The 14386-nt window shown below is 33.9% G+C and overlaps 4 protein-coding genes across 7 annotated transcripts; 2 read left to right on the forward strand and 2 right to left on the reverse strand.

Moving 5' to 3' along the window:
• Positions 1–957: 957 nt before the first annotated feature.
• On the reverse strand, positions 958–5997 carry 14-3-3zeta (tyrosine 3-monooxygenase/tryptophan 5-monooxygenase activation protein zeta). 3 transcript variants are annotated; one of them, XM_066299439.1, is made up of 6 exons: positions 5859–5997; positions 4769–5088; positions 2876–2999; positions 2356–2519; positions 2132–2248; positions 958–2070 (listed from the first exon to the last, which is right to left on the reverse strand). In XM_066299439.1, the coding sequence occupies exons 2-6, from the start codon at positions 5069–5071 to the stop codon at positions 2032–2034; spliced, it is 747 nt and encodes a 248-aa protein (XP_066155536.1). In that variant the 5' UTR covers positions 5072–5088; positions 5859–5997; the 3' UTR covers positions 958–2031. The 3 variants fall into 3 exon arrangements, with proteins under 3 accessions (XP_066155536.1, XP_066155534.1, XP_066155535.1); XM_066299437.1 differs by lacking the exon at positions 2356–2519 and adding an exon at positions 2628–2791; XM_066299438.1 differs by lacking the exons at positions 2356–2519; positions 5859–5997 and adding exons at positions 2628–2791; positions 5583–5741.
• An 843-nt stretch (positions 5998–6840) lies between these two features.
• On the forward strand, positions 6841–7912 carry LOC136348538 (pleckstrin homology domain-containing family J member 1-like). The gene has a single exon (XM_066299440.1). The coding sequence runs from the start codon at positions 7042–7044 to the stop codon at positions 7675–7677; it is 636 nt and encodes a 211-aa protein (XP_066155537.1). The 5' UTR covers positions 6841–7041; the 3' UTR covers positions 7678–7912.
• A 38-nt stretch (positions 7913–7950) lies between these two features.
• Uba5 (Ubiquitin-like activating enzyme 5) lies at positions 7951–9574 on the reverse strand. Its single transcript, XM_066299436.1, has 5 exons — positions 9363–9574; positions 8982–9314; positions 8744–8930; positions 8563–8691; positions 7951–8513 (listed from the first exon to the last, which is right to left on the reverse strand). Exons 1-5 carry the CDS (start codon positions 9497–9499, stop codon positions 8127–8129), a joined length of 1173 nt encoding a protein of 390 aa, XP_066155533.1. The 5' UTR covers positions 9500–9574; the 3' UTR covers positions 7951–8126.
• Positions 9575–9696: 122 nt separating this feature from the next.
• Syn2 (Syntrophin-like 2) lies at positions 9697–14361 on the forward strand. 2 transcript variants are annotated; one of them, XM_066299430.1, is made up of 7 exons: positions 9697–10196; positions 10801–10960; positions 11014–11139; positions 11963–12459; positions 12511–12735; positions 12796–12999; positions 13060–14361. In XM_066299430.1, the coding sequence occupies exons 1-7, from the start codon at positions 9999–10001 to the stop codon at positions 13165–13167; spliced, it is 1518 nt and encodes a 505-aa protein (XP_066155527.1). In that variant the 5' UTR covers positions 9697–9998; the 3' UTR covers positions 13168–14361. The 2 variants fall into 2 exon arrangements, with proteins under 2 accessions (XP_066155527.1, XP_066155528.1); XM_066299431.1 differs by lacking the exon at positions 11014–11139 and having other exon boundaries at positions 12499–12735.
• Positions 14362–14386: the final 25 nt, after the last annotated feature.

Below are 14386 nucleotides of genomic sequence, written 5' to 3' on the forward strand. Positions count from 1 at the left end.
CAAAACATGCCAAATTTCACTTACATATCTCAAACGGTTTTGAATATGTCAATAAAAGTTAGATTTTTTAAGTAAAGTTTAACACCCTGTATCTTCTTAATGAAGCATTATTGGAATATGGTTTATATAGGGAGTCATATTATTTTTCAATGTACTATTACCCACTGAAATATAATGAAACACTTGTGGGACACCCTGTATATGTAACTACTAAGTTTTACAAGGTTCGAGGGGAACTTAAGGCTGAAAACAGTTCTCCCGTTTGACCAGAATGTACGACACTAAAAACCTTGTCACCTTATTTAAATTTAAAATTAATCTGATACAATTAGGAATATTGTGATCGATAACTTTTCACTCTTGTGTTTTATACAAGCGCAAATTAATCGCTAATTCGTAGATACATTATCAGATTTGTTAATATTTGCAGTAACAATTTACCGAAAATATAGAACCTATGTATTAATTTAGGGGAACGATAAATAAATTTAATCAGGAAGTTGACAAACTACTCCCTGTATTTACGACGTTCACGCCGTGCTAACGAGTATGGGACAAGGTCGTACGTCCTACTGCGACCTAGCGATGACTATTTTTTGCACGGCGATTGAAAGTTTATTACCTCCGTTTATTAAAACATCGGGCAGTAACTGGATCTCATTTCAAATAAATTATGAACGTACAGCTCAGTGATACGGAATTAGAAAGTTGCGTAACTAGAATAATTGTCTCGTGTTTAATCCGGTTTGAATGAATGATGTGTAATCTCTATTCAATTTTGACAAGATTTGTATAGTAACAACTTAATTTTGAACGTACAAGTTGAAGTGAATTATGGATTATTAGTTTTAAAATTAATAAGTGTCTTTCGGTCATAAAAAAAAACTTTAATCCGCGACCGAAAACTAGGGAATGATTTGGCGGACTAGCCAAGCACTTAGAAATAAAAATCAATGATAAAAGAAAAGTTTCTTTAATACAATAATCATGTTATAAAAAAAAATAACAAAATACTTAATTCAGTTTCTACATTGTTTATATCTTACGGACAAATGCCTATAATTTGCCAAAACAAATTAACAGAAATTTTGATTAGCAGTTAGAAAATAAATTGTGATGAGAAATGAATTACGAAGAATATAACATTTATTACATACATCACTATGCTTTGGAAATATGATTAAGTAGCGGTAGTTTCACGTAAAACTTACACCTAACAAACGGAAACATAACTAGCCAAGAACATAGAGATTCCGCTATTAGCCAGATTAAACACTCATTTGGAACAATACACTTAGTGCGTGACGGAAAAGGCAGGAATGGGGCGCGGTCCCCTTCGTCCCAAAACAAACAAGCCACATGATTTTGAAAAATTTATTCCTTTATCTGACAAATATACTTGACAGATACAACAGAAAACAAATAGAGTTGGTAGCGTTTAAATATATATTCATACACTTTATATATAGCACATCCAAAGTGACCAGAAAATGGAACGGGGTTTAAGGGAGTGTCCGGGGGCCGCGAGTGCAAAAAATCGTGGATAGGGCGGCAGAATAGACGATGAACAAAGAAGATAAATAAATACGTGGAGTTGGATTACTGAACAGAAACAAAACTAAAACAACGGTTTAAATAATAATTTTAATAGTTAACAAGTTAGAACTTAAAAACGTGCTGGAGGAGAAGAAATTAAATGACACATTTTGTTTCGGGGAGGGATGTATATAATATAAAATAACTAAATATATAAAAAACAATTATAATAAAAGTTGAAGTTGACATTCAATCACACAACTGTCAGCAAAAGAAGGTATGGCTTTTTGAATGTTTTGTGGAAGTTTGGCCGATTGTGTGATAATGTGTAATTTAACGATTTACATATCTCCTAAAAACATTGTTAAATATCAAAAGTTTCATCGCCGTGAAACTTAAACTGACTACGAAACTTGACGATACCGTTCCGCAGGGACTTTAACTTACATGAAATTTCATTTTTAACAAATTGAATGAAAACAGGGAATAAGGTTTTCAGTTGTCCGCACCTTCCTGAGGCTCATCCGGTTCGGCCTATAACAAAATTTCTCAAATAAGAACACCAAACATCGATTTTTTCATAAAATTAACTGACCTGTGTGTCACTGGTCCATAACGTCAAGTTATCTCGCAGCAACTGCATAATGAGTGTGCTGTCTTTGTATGAATCTTCATTCAGGGTGTCTAACTCCGCGATGGCATCATCAAAGGCCTAAGGTGGAAAACTTGGATTAGTGACATATGATCCAAAATTAGAGAAAGAAAGACAAGGGGTTAGTGCGGGCAGAATTAGCGTTAAACACGACACACACGACAAACCTGTTTCGCTAGATGGCAGGCACGTGCCGGCGAATTGATAATTTCATAGTAAAAAACGGAGAAATTTAGGGCCAGCCCTAGTCGGATTGGGTGGGTGGACTGCATTTTCGATTTGGCTATGTCAAACGCTTCCTGGTAAGCTTTTTGCGAATCTTCCACCACCTCTGGGAAAAACAAACAAACATTAACTATGGAGATAGGCCCAGGCGCTTAGCGCCGTGCCGATGCCGCCGCGAAATTCTGCCCGCCTAACACTTTGTACTAACAATGACCTGTTTAGCTAACTGACAAGCTTTGTCTGGTGAATTTAGTATTTCATAGTAGAATACTGAGAAATTCAGCGCGAGACCCAGCCTGATTGGGTGTGTGGGTGTCATTTTGGCCTTTGAGATTTCAAATGCGTCCTGGTACGCCTTCTGTGAATAATCCACCACAGCTGAAAAGGCAAAAACAATAACACTCTATCCTAGGCGGGACTCGGCACTAACGCTACACTACCTCTATCACACACCATACTTACTATTTCTGGTGTCCCCTGTCGCTACTTCTGCAAGGTATCGGTAGTAATCACCTTTCATTTTAAGGTAAAACACTTTTGACTCCGCGTTCGAAGCCTTGGGGATGAGGTATTTGTCCAGAAGACCCTGGAAAGATTTTCAGTCAGCGACCACATTTTCATGATTCTGAGTTTTTATTAATAAAATCTTTTCATCAGAAATTTGAGATGTCTTCAAAATATCTCGGAAGAACGAAAGTTATTTTAAACATCATGTGAAACTGCAGCCTACTTTATACATATGGGATGAGAAAGAAATTTATAAATTCTCTCGGATAAAATATCAAAAATCAGATGACACTCAACAATCGAAAAAATTGGAGCAGCTCTTTCATATTCCTATGTGTTCTTTTCAAAACAAGTAAATTAATATGTATTTTCTCTTAAATGTCCAAATTCCAGTGCAAATATTTTCTAAGACATTTCCTAAAAGACAGTGGACCTATTTAAATTGCAATGTACAAAACTTGAAATGACTGTCTAACTTTTGGCTGTGTGAGAAACACCACTTTCAAATAATTTACAAACAAGTTTACAGAAACAACAAAACTGCTCTAATTTTGAGAATGTTTTTCCAAATTTGTACAAATATTGCAACAAAAAACTTTGAAATAAAAGTGCATAAGAGGTTGGCTGTGATGAGGATTAAAAGACCAACAATTCCATTTATAAACAAAGCAACCTACCTAATTTTTTGAAGTACTGATATAAACACAGCCACCTTCATAATTTTTTAATTTTTTTAAACAAAAGTTTCATTACAATATAATCCCAAAAAGAAAATTTTAAATATAAAAAGAATATATTAAGGAAGTTATGTATAAAAAATATTCACAAAATAGTTATTTTTCTCATATTAGTCTTATGATGGAGGCCAGTCCCCATCAGTGTTATACCCACCTTGTTCTGTATGTGAATACTTCTATTAAAGTTGACAATAGAATTCCAGATTTTATCAACAATATGATTGAGTCCAAATCTATTTTTTTTTAATTCAATACAGTACAGTATTTAAATCAACATTCTCACCTGCATGATGTTATACCTGAGCTAATTTAGAACTGCAGAACTTGAAACATGACTTGCCCTTACAGTCAAATTTTTAAAGTGTTGTCAGATATTTGAATGCAACCAACTATTAACATGCAATATTAATTTCCCAGGTTATTAACTGCCAGGATTCTTACACAGGTGTATATATAATATTTTATTGAAAAATTGAAGACTATGTAATATATCAAACTATCATCATATCATTCTTTTCCAAATTAAATAGAATTAACAAGGCAGACAAACCAGTGAGATTTCAAGCCAACATGACTCATACAGTAAATTAATCATATAAGCTATTATATGATTTGGAGACAAAATAACAACTTTGATGAATTAGAATGTTTCTTTCCTGCAAAGAATATTTAAACAACCCCAGGAATAAATACAAATGGCATAAAATCATTAGTATCAGGTAAGAGTGACTCAATGTTTACATTAGAAATCCAAAAATTTATAATATTTTTCACTTTACCAACAGTTAATATTGATGGTCATGTTTCTAAACTATTGAAATTAACGCCCTTTTACTTAAAAAAAAACTACTCCTCTTTTTTCTTAAATATATTAATTCTTAAAACTATTCACTTTGTAAGGATGGCAAATTGCAAAGAACAAACAGTTGTCAAATTAAAAATGGTTGAGGAAAGCATGGAGACGAAGAATATGAAAATTAATAAGGAATGTCATAACATTAGCTATGTGTCAACATCTCCAAAACATGATTTATATAATGCAAATTATCTGGGACAGGTTCATAGTGAATACTTGTCAATCACACTGAAATATGGATGAGAGTGTACTTACAAGAACATCATCACAGATTTCTCGGAGTTCTTTTTCCACTTTTTCCCGGTATTCTTTTGCCATTTGTTGTTTCCGTTCCGAGCCTTCAGTCTTTTGTTCAATTGAAGAAATGACTCTCCACGAAGATCGCCGGGCACCCACCACATTTTTGTAAGCTACAGAGAGGAGGTTTCGTTCTTCATTACTCAATTCGACGCCCGTCTCTGTGACAGATTTCATCGCCGAGGCCATGTCGTCGTACCTCTCAGCCTGTTCGGCCAATTTTGCCCTTTGGACCAATTCATCTTTGTCGGGGGCAGACATTTTGTTCTAAGTCTAATCTGCAAGAAAAATCGAAGGTGAGTTTAACTTGGGAATGGTATCGAGTGAAATGTGGCGACGCTAGGACTAAAAATAGGGATGCGATGCGACACTAGCGACATTACCAGCTTCGCCGGCAAATAAAATTAAAGCAAAATGGCGACGACCACACCTTGACGCCGAGACATGCCGAAGCTGTCCGATCGTTTGTGATGAGGCCGGAGGCCGGGCCCGTGTGACCCATCAGAGAGGAATTTAAGAATTGACAATTGACGTCATTCTCCAAAAACGCATTTTATCTCACGTGTATAGGCTCAAATTGCAGCTGCATAAAAAAACGAAGGTCTACCGAGAAACCCAGAAAACTGACCCAAAATAACGGATACAATTTTGAAGGTCAACGAAGCCCACTACGTTACACCCCGAAAAAGTTGAGATCCCCACTTGAAAAATTGACGAACTTATAAAAAAAACGTGTAGAAATCTCTATAAATTAATGAGAAACACAACTTACAAATTAATTTAGGAATATATCACACAGTTTTTCTGGCAGCAACGCCGACGGTTCACTCACACGAGCATGCACAAGGACTAGACGGCGGCAACTACGAAGAAAATCGTGGGATCGATCGGAGATCGGGGTTTACTAACCGTCAGACCGAACACGCAAATATGGCGGCAAGCATGTACATTTTACTACGTGATATTTCCTTTCCCTTATGCTTATCACTCGATTTAATACTACTCAACAATAGAGGAAAATGTAAATATTAAAATATGCTATACTTACATGAAAGGACGCTTCGATTTTAAAGAAAATTTCCAACTCAAAGCTTGAGTACACAGACAGGTCGACAGAACTGTAGCCGGTAAGTAAACTAGAAAAGAAGGGAGATGCCAAATAGAGGGAGCCAAGTCCGAAGTCCTTGCCCTGTTGCCGTTCCCATCTCAAAAATCTTTAGAAATTCTGAGCTCTGACTCTGTCACATTCTCATCACAAATGAAAATAATATGCTTCATTACATATTTTTTAATTTTTCAAACATTTTTTGAGAAAGACCCCCCCTCTTTTCATATACCCAATACCGTTGCTAAAATTTTTTATACCAATTTTCTACTAGAAATGTACTAGATTGACAACCCTGCAAAGCCTTACATTCTTTCCTACACCCTAAACAGAGAACCCTACCCCTAAATATATTTCACAACCATGCAAGAGATTTGAAATGAAATGGTCACATTTTTACCCCTAATACGAGCTTAAATTTTTCCGTATCTTCAGTTATCTTTCTTCAAATGCCATCACAATTAATTTTCAGTCAAATTGAACTCTTATTTCCCACACCCTTCACCCCCTTTTTTAAAAATCAATAATTGATGATGGGTGTTCTGACCTTGCTCTTTATGCTGCATAATTCAGCCTTTAGCTGTTTTGCTTTATTAACCGTAAAATATTGACTTTTGAAATATTTGCTTTATAGGACGTCATAACAAAGCAAAAACGTTAATATCTTAATCAAACTATTGCTCATTGTATTTCCTAGTAAACAGTGTCCCCAAATATGCACATAGATATAGCAAGATTGATTTAGAGTTGATAACAAGAGTATGTCAATGGGTAAATAATTTGGTAATAAATTGCTTTATTTTATTTCAATAAAGAAACAGCAACACTGAAAATTTATCCTATAATTTCCTTCGAAATGACACTTGGCAACGTTGAAAATATAGCTTATGCTGTAAATTCCTGTACATAAAAATTGACATTTTAAAGTCACTTTATTAAGTTGGATTATTGTCTCATAGACGTCGCTTCAATGACAATGTTAGGAATAATATTTACCTTTTTATTTATTAATATTAAAATGCTGTGAAATACTATCATTGCAATTAAAAGTTCTAGAAAGCAATTCATCAAATTTGTGAGTAAAATATCTCTATTTGAGCCCAAGCTGTCATAATTTCTACTAACAATGAGATTTAATGACAAAGAAATAGTCAAAAATAGTGAAGGCAAGTCTGATTTAGAGGGTGTGCTGCAGCATATGAAGCCCCAAAGCAATGAATGGTCTGATTGGTACCAACAACCCAGCTTCAAAGAGAGATACTTTAAACTGAAAGCCAATTTGTTGTTCTACTCAAGAATAAATGAATCGGAACCATTAGGTGTCCTGGTATTAGAAAATTTGCATGTGGCCTATGAACACCCGCACAAAGGAATACCCTTCACTTTCTCTCTAACTTTCAAAGTGAATGACAAATTCAGAGACAATGAAGCGAAGCATGTATTTTCCTGTAGGTGCGAAGCTGACGTTAATACCTGGGTATCTGCCTTAAAAATGGCCTCTTATGAGTACTGGAGATCCCAGTTCCTAATTTTAAGGACAAAGTTAGCTATGAAGACAGGCAAAGATCTGATGTTAGAATCCTTGAAAACTAATTCTTGTGCTCAAAATGTCAGCATTAAAATGGAAGTCAAGAAGAGTAAAACAAAGCAAAACAAGTCAACATTTTACAGTCATTTTGAAAGTAACCCTTTTTTTGAGAATCATACCAATTCACAACAGACTAATGGAGTTGCAACAGTAGAGAATCTTATCACTTTTTAGTTAGACTAATATATATATATATATATATATATATCTCTGATCTCTTTTATATATAGTTTCCATTAAATATTATCATTTGTGTAAAAACTTACATAGCAATTTAATTTTAACCAATTAATTTTGTGATTTTTATGAAATTCTTAAAATTTATTTTTTTATTCTGAATGGAAATTTAACCAGAAACATTTTTGTGTATTTATATAAAAAGTAAGGGTGTGTGAAATACTAAAGTTCAAAATTCCAGAGTTAGAATAATTGATACTTCTAGTCAAATTGATATTTTTATCCACATGTATTTTTGTATAAAGTTCCTTTAACAAAATAATATAATTCTCCTAACAAATTTTTTAATTATAACAAAACATGCATACCACAAATAAAAATATTTAAGCTCAAAAATATGTTATACTTGACAACAGTTTTGGAATGTTGATATTACATGTGATTTTTTAAATAGACTTCATTTGGGCCATAAGATCTTCTAAGTTGGCATCACTGGTTGTGGCTTCTTCAGCTTGTTCCAAGGGGGTATTATCAGGAACTCCTGGCAAAGTGTAAGCAAGTCTTAATCCCTCTGCCACACAAACACTTTCTTTCTCTTCTTTGCTTTCGTCAACTAGAGAAATTCCCCATTCATTTGATTCATGAATTGGAGCCTCATCTTCAACTGCTTCCTGGGCTGATTCAAGCCAAGGCTTAGCTAAAAATTCTGTCTGTCGTGCTTGGCAATTTAGGTCCTCACAGGCCATATTGGGGCGTAGGTTCAATGTTGGGAAAAAATCGTTGAGAGCATTATAACCCAAATAGTGACATACTTTGCCAAATTGGAGTAAATACTGTGGATAATTATTAGTACTTATGTTGGATTAATAAATAAATAAATACCTTTAGAGTATTTTGGACTAAAAAGCCAGCTATAACACCCATAGTTGTTGGAAGACTAGCAGCACATACACCATCTCTCTTCAGAGTTCTTTCATCAATTTGTGAAGCTACAATGAGAGGTGGAGCACACTGAAACAAACTATAGTTAAACATCAATTAAAATTAGATTTCGTAAATTTACAGCAAAACAAGCAGTTTCTCCTGGACATATAAACTGGATATGACCTGATACAGCATTTTCAGAGACTCCTGACTCAAACCATGTCAGATTAAACTCATTGCAAGCAGTATTAATGGCAAATCTTGCCTCAAAGTTGTCCACACAGCTTAGAACTAAATCCACAGGGCCATTTACCAAACTTGAAGTGCTAATAAAATTATTAGTTTAGCTATGAAAAAAATGTAAATTAATTACTAACGTTAAAGTATTAGTGAATTTATCAAAGTTTTTAACAGTGGTAATGTCATAGTTGTATGTGTGTATATCAACATCAGGATTAATGTTGCGTAGAGTTTCAGCAGCTGCATGAACCTTGCTCAACCCAGCTTGATGAGGCTGAAAGAAGAGTCTGTTCATGTTAGCCAATTCAACTTTATCATAATCAAAGAGCAACAGTCGACCAATCCCACAACGGGTGAGCATTTCTGCAGTTACACTTCCAATGCCACCAATTCCAACAACAGCCACAGTGCATTCTCTGATTTTTTCATAATTATTAACAATTCCCATACGTTTTAAGGCCATGAGACGGCTAAAATTTCAAACTGAACATTAGGGAAGTTGGAAATGTGAAACTTACCTATAGGGATTGCTATCAACAACTTCAGAGGACATGTTTTCAATTTTTTCTCGAGCAGGAGCATTCTTCTCCAGCGCTTTTGCTAACTGGGCTTCTAATTCGGCTATTCTTTGCTTTAATTGTGCTACAGAATCCATTTTACGGTTTGAACATATGTTAAACCTGCAAAATATACTAGGTTTCTCCTCGAAGGCCAGAAAAAAAACAAAACGGAAATGTCAAAAAAATATATAGGTTAGGGAGGACTAGACAAGGACCTCTATTGGTGGATTCAGCTTTGGATTGCGTTTGCGCATAACAATTGTCAGATTTACATTTCGAAGGGTTTTCCATGTTTTCCTGAGTATGGAATAAGTAGAATACAGTAGAAGTCAGTGCACGTATTCTTCATCCCTCTGGAATGGAACTACATTTCTGGCTCTTTAAAAATGGCTGCTCTATTTTCCCAATGGAAGAGCCAACTTTATCTAAAAAGTGCCATATACACTTTAAATTAAACAATAAAATTAGTTTTTAATGTAGAGGTTTATAGATTTGTCTGCAAAATTCACGGAGTTCCATAATGTAAGTTGATGATCAGAAAATCAATTTAGTGTACCTATTCAGTCCAGTGACCTGTATTACAATAGCAACAAAATGAAAATTAACGCCATAAGAATGAGCACTCCAATTGAAGAGAAAATGGATCAGAAGTTGAAAGTTAGGACTGGAATGGTGACTGTGAGTGATGGAAAAAGTAGGCCAACTCCAGTTCAGTTACATTTGTCCATGGAAGTGCTTCGATTACAAAAAGAAGAAGTTGCCCCTGCAGAACTTAAGCCTTTAAATTCAAAGGTACATATGTTAATACCAATTAATTACATAGGGCTTCCTCTTTAATTTGAACAATTTAATGCATGGAGATTGTCCAAATTATATTCAATAATGTTACTTAAGTCAATCATTTAATTCATGTCTTTACTATTAGGAAATCATTTTAAAAAGAGATGCTACATCTAGTAACACTTTATGTGGGTTAAAAATCAGGCTCTGGATAATTTCTAAGTTAATACATTAAAGAAGCAATACAAAGCCATCCAATTATGGACTCTCTCACAAAGCTCACTTGTCCTTAAACTGATTTGTATCATAAAACATTGTATTAGGGCCTATTAAATAAGGAACTGTTATTATAACCAGTAATAATGTTTTGCACAATAAGTCAAGTCTCGAGTAAACTAATATTTTTATGAATATTTTGAGTGTTTAAAGACTGCAGAGCAAAGTGGCCTTCAGTTCAAATGCAAAAAATGCATATTAAATACTTGAATGTCTGGATTTAAAAAATCTTTCCATATTAAGATTTCTGAAATGTAGAGTCTGAATTACTGAATGTCAAGATTAGCATGTGTCTGCATTATTCTGGATTAGAATAATTGTATTTATGCACTTCATTTAGGAAAGAATGGTACAAATCCGCAGGCAAAAGATAGGAGGCCTGGGCCTTAGCATTAAAGGAGGTGCAGAACATAAGCTACCCATACTAATTTCTAGAATTTATAAGAATCAGGCAGCAGATCGAACTGGAGATTTATTTGTTGGAGATGCCATTATAAAAGGTAATAAAAAAAATGTATTCAGCTAAAAATAATTGGTTTCTTTGTATTAATAGTGAATGGAGAATATATAACAGCATGCCCTCATGATGATGCAGTAAACATTCTAAGAAATGCTGGAGATTTAGTGGTTTTGACAGTTAAACACTATAAAGCTGCAACACCATTTCTCCAGAAACAAGGCAAGTTTCATTTCATGATCTTTTTTTATTTTCTTTACTAGTTAATCACATAGTGCCATCATAAGTGACTGACACAAAAACGCAATACTAAATTAAAATATTGACATAATTTCTTGCAGTGTCTATCTCAATAGCTTTAAGAGGCTACATTATTGTTTAGTTGTAAAGAGGGTAATGAAATATAAGGATTGAGATGTAATTTTTAATTGGAAACAGCTTTTCCTTAGAGTCGCACTGACCCCACTACCTTGAAAGTGTAGTTTTTTTAATTATTATTATCTTTTCAATTTGATAGTGAGCCATCTAAAAGAATTCAAAATGATTATGCAGGAATTTTAAAAGTAATGTTAGGTGGTTGAATGAATTGTAAACTAAAATAAGGAATAAGAATGATTGATTGAAAGTGTTATTAATTAGTGATCATGTGACTAGTTTCAAAGAATTAGTTGCCTAAGATCACACATCTGAAAAAGGAGATACTAGTGTTGATGAAGAGAGTAGCAAAGCAAAGTAAAAATTAAATATTGTTTTTTCATATAAAAAGAGATTAAAGTATGTGCTTGGGATCTGTTATTAAAATTGTTTCATTTTACATGTTGTGTAATGTTCCTATTGCTGTATACTCTAATATAGCCCCCAAGTTAATTGTTATTTTTATATTATAAACATAAGTGAAAGATTAATGACTACTTTTTTCTTAACTTTTTTTTAATAACATTTAAATGTTACTACTTATGTGATCATAATCACTACATTACAGGGTGAATGTAATAATCATTTCACTAGGGTGATTGAGGGTTAAAATAGCATTTTTGCATTACAGAAGATAAAGAACAGACTGATAGTAACAGTGAAAAAGAAGCTTCTGATGAGAGTTTTCGTATAACATCAAATAGCACCAGCAGTAGGCCCAGTTCTATATGTTCAGAAATGGACCAAGAACCTGTTCACACTCATTGGGTTGATATAGTAACAGTGCCTTTAATGATGGCATATGTAACTAGGTATATCTTTGGTACTGATAAGTTGAGACCAAATTCGTTTGAAGTCAGGGGACTGAATGGTATTAGCACTGGAATAATTCATTGTGACGACTCTGGCATTCTTTCCCAGTGGTTGAAATATATCAATGATAACATTATTGGATTGACTAATCTACAAATGAAGTTGTACAATAGGAATTTTAGTGTATCAGATCGAATCGAGTATATGGGTTGGGTTAATGAGTGTGTTCTAAATAACAACCAACCTTGGCAAAATTATAAACCAAGATTCTTAGCTTTGAAAGGCTCAGACTTCCTGTTATTTGACTCTCCACCAGTAGGTATTATTAAAAAGTGAAAATTAAGTTTATATAAGAATTTCTTTCAGCTAAATTTGACTGATTGGAATAAATGTTCTTTGGAATTTCAAGTTTACCAAACAATGTTCAGAATTGTCAAAGACTCTGAAAATGTGGATGAACGACAACATTGTTTTTTAGTTCAAACCTCAGGGCAAGAGTCACGGTACTTCTCGGTGGAAACTCGACAAGAATTGCTAAGGATTGAAAATGCCTGGCATTCCGCTGTATGTAACTCTGTTATGCAACTGGGAGTGAGTTTTTTCATATCATGACCATGATGCAACAAATCAATTAATTTAAACAAACTTTAGTCCAAGACCTTTACAGTAAGTAGTAATGGCAAAACTGCTGGATTAACACTAGACTGGAACTTGGGATTTTCGTTACATGAAGGTGACTCAAAAAATCTTCAGTGGCAGTATAAATTCAGTCAACTTAGAGGTTCTTCAGATGATGGAAAGTCAAAACTAAAATTGCATTTTCAAGATATTGATACTAAGGCCATTGATACCAAGGTTGGAATGTTCTTTTCTGAAAACAAAATATTCTAGTAAAACTTAATTTTATTATCACAGGAACTAGAATGCTCAATTTTACAAAGTCTGCTCTACTGCATGCACGCCTTTCTGACTGCTAAAGTGGCATCAGTTGATCCAGGTTTCCTCTGCTCTACACTTCCATAAAAATGGATCTTTGTAGCGATATAGAATATAATATTGTGTGGTTGTATCGTATTTTAATATTCTCTATTGAAATGAATCGGAAAATGGTTAGAAAGCACGATGCTTGAAGTCGTTTTTTGAAAAAAAGACTGTTTGCAGGATTGGCCAGAATTGAAGCTTCTCATAATCAGATAGATCTGTATAAATATTACGTCAATGTTTATGTGCTCTTCCTCTGACCTGAAAAGCTTAGGCAGAACAATGCACTATTGTCATTGTGGATGATAATAAGGTCTGTGTCCAGTGACCTACTGAAGAAAATTCACTTCATCGCTAAAAACTGGCATTTTCTAGGATTTAAATAATTTCCTGTTCCATCGATGTAACATCACATGAATCAGTAGTTTAAATGTCATTGCATCAACATATCATTATAGCATAGTAAACTGTCAATCTTAAAATCATCAATTAAATTATATTCTAACTAGCAATAAGTTCATAATGTTAGATATAGGAATTTATAGTAGCGAAGGTGTTCTCGGGTTCTTTGTTACTGAAACACTTTCGGAGCTTCCACATTCACGAATATAAAATTCGTTATTACTTATTTTACTTAAATTTTGATCTCTTTCGTGAAGCGCTAAAGGGTGGTGAATTAAAGCCAAAGATATTAACAGATTAAAAAAAAAACGTTAATTAAAAGTATGAATATTGAGGACTGATGGAGAGAAAGACATTTACCTAAGCGCGCTTTCAAAAAGGTTGTGATATTTCAACTTTAATTTATATATTGGGTCTAAAGTGTAACTTTTTAAACTTTGTGCTTTACACAATAATGGGAGGTTTAGATTTGAAAACTAAAACTTTTTAGTAGCTTGACCTCTCAGAATTTTACAGTTAAGTCTCGCTCTGTGTTGTTATATTACTAGTTTTAATAGGTTTAATCTCAATGTTGAGCGCTGTATATTTATCTGTGGCATTAGCCATCAAATCGTGGATCACTTCTGACCTGTTTATTAGTAAAACGAATAACTACCTAGCTAGGGTAATTAGCTGTTTTTAGAGTCAGTTTGATCATGGATCGAATAGTTAGTTGTCAAGGTTAAGCAACTGTACTCAATTACATTGCCTCATATGACCAAGTTATTGTTCAATTACGTTGAAATGTTACCAAAAGTTAATAATCGTTGACAATATAAATACATTTATTTAGTACCCTTTATTGTATTTTATTTCTTAT

The sequence above is a fragment of the Euwallacea fornicatus genome, chromosome 33 (assembly GCF_040115645.1).
Source record: "Euwallacea fornicatus isolate EFF26 chromosome 33, ASM4011564v1, whole genome shotgun sequence".
NCBI lineage: Eukaryota > Metazoa > Arthropoda > Insecta > Coleoptera > Curculionidae > Euwallacea > Euwallacea fornicatus.

Coding starts and splice junctions, on each gene's coding strand:
- LOC136348538 (XM_066299440.1), top strand. CDS start 7,042: ATGAGATTTAATGACAAAGAAATAGTCAAAAATAGTGAAGGCAAGTCT.
- 14-3-3zeta (XM_066299439.1), bottom strand. CDS start 5,071: ATGTCTGCCCCCGACAAAGATGAATTGGTCCAAAGGGCAAAATTGGCC. Junction 3,000..4,768: donor AAATCTGTGATGATGTTCTT/GTAAGTACACTC, acceptor AAATCTTTCCAG/GGTCTTCTGGACAAATACCT. Junction 2,249..2,355: donor CCTGCCATCTAGCGAAACAG/GTTTGTCGTGTG, acceptor TTTCCACCTTAG/GCCTTTGATGATGCCATCGC.
- Syn2 (XM_066299430.1), top strand. CDS start 9,999: ATGAAAATTAACGCCATAAGAATGAGCACTCCAATTGAAGAGAAAATG. Junction 10,197..10,800: donor TTAAGCCTTTAAATTCAAAG/GTACATATGTTA, acceptor CACTTCATTTAG/GAAAGAATGGTACAAATCCG. Junction 12,460..12,510: donor TGTTATTTGACTCTCCACCA/GTAGGTATTATT, acceptor AATTTCTTTCAG/CTAAATTTGACTGATTGGAA.
- Uba5 (XM_066299436.1), bottom strand. CDS start 9,499: ATGGATTCTGTAGCACAATTAAAGCAAAGAATAGCCGAATTAGAAGCC. Junction 9,315..9,362: donor GTTGATAGCAATCCCTATAG/GTAAGTTTCACA, acceptor TTGAAATTTTAG/CCGTCTCATGGCCTTAAAAC. Junction 8,514..8,562: donor TAGTCCAAAATACTCTAAAG/GTATTTATTTAT, acceptor AATTATCCACAG/TATTTACTCCAATTTGGCAA.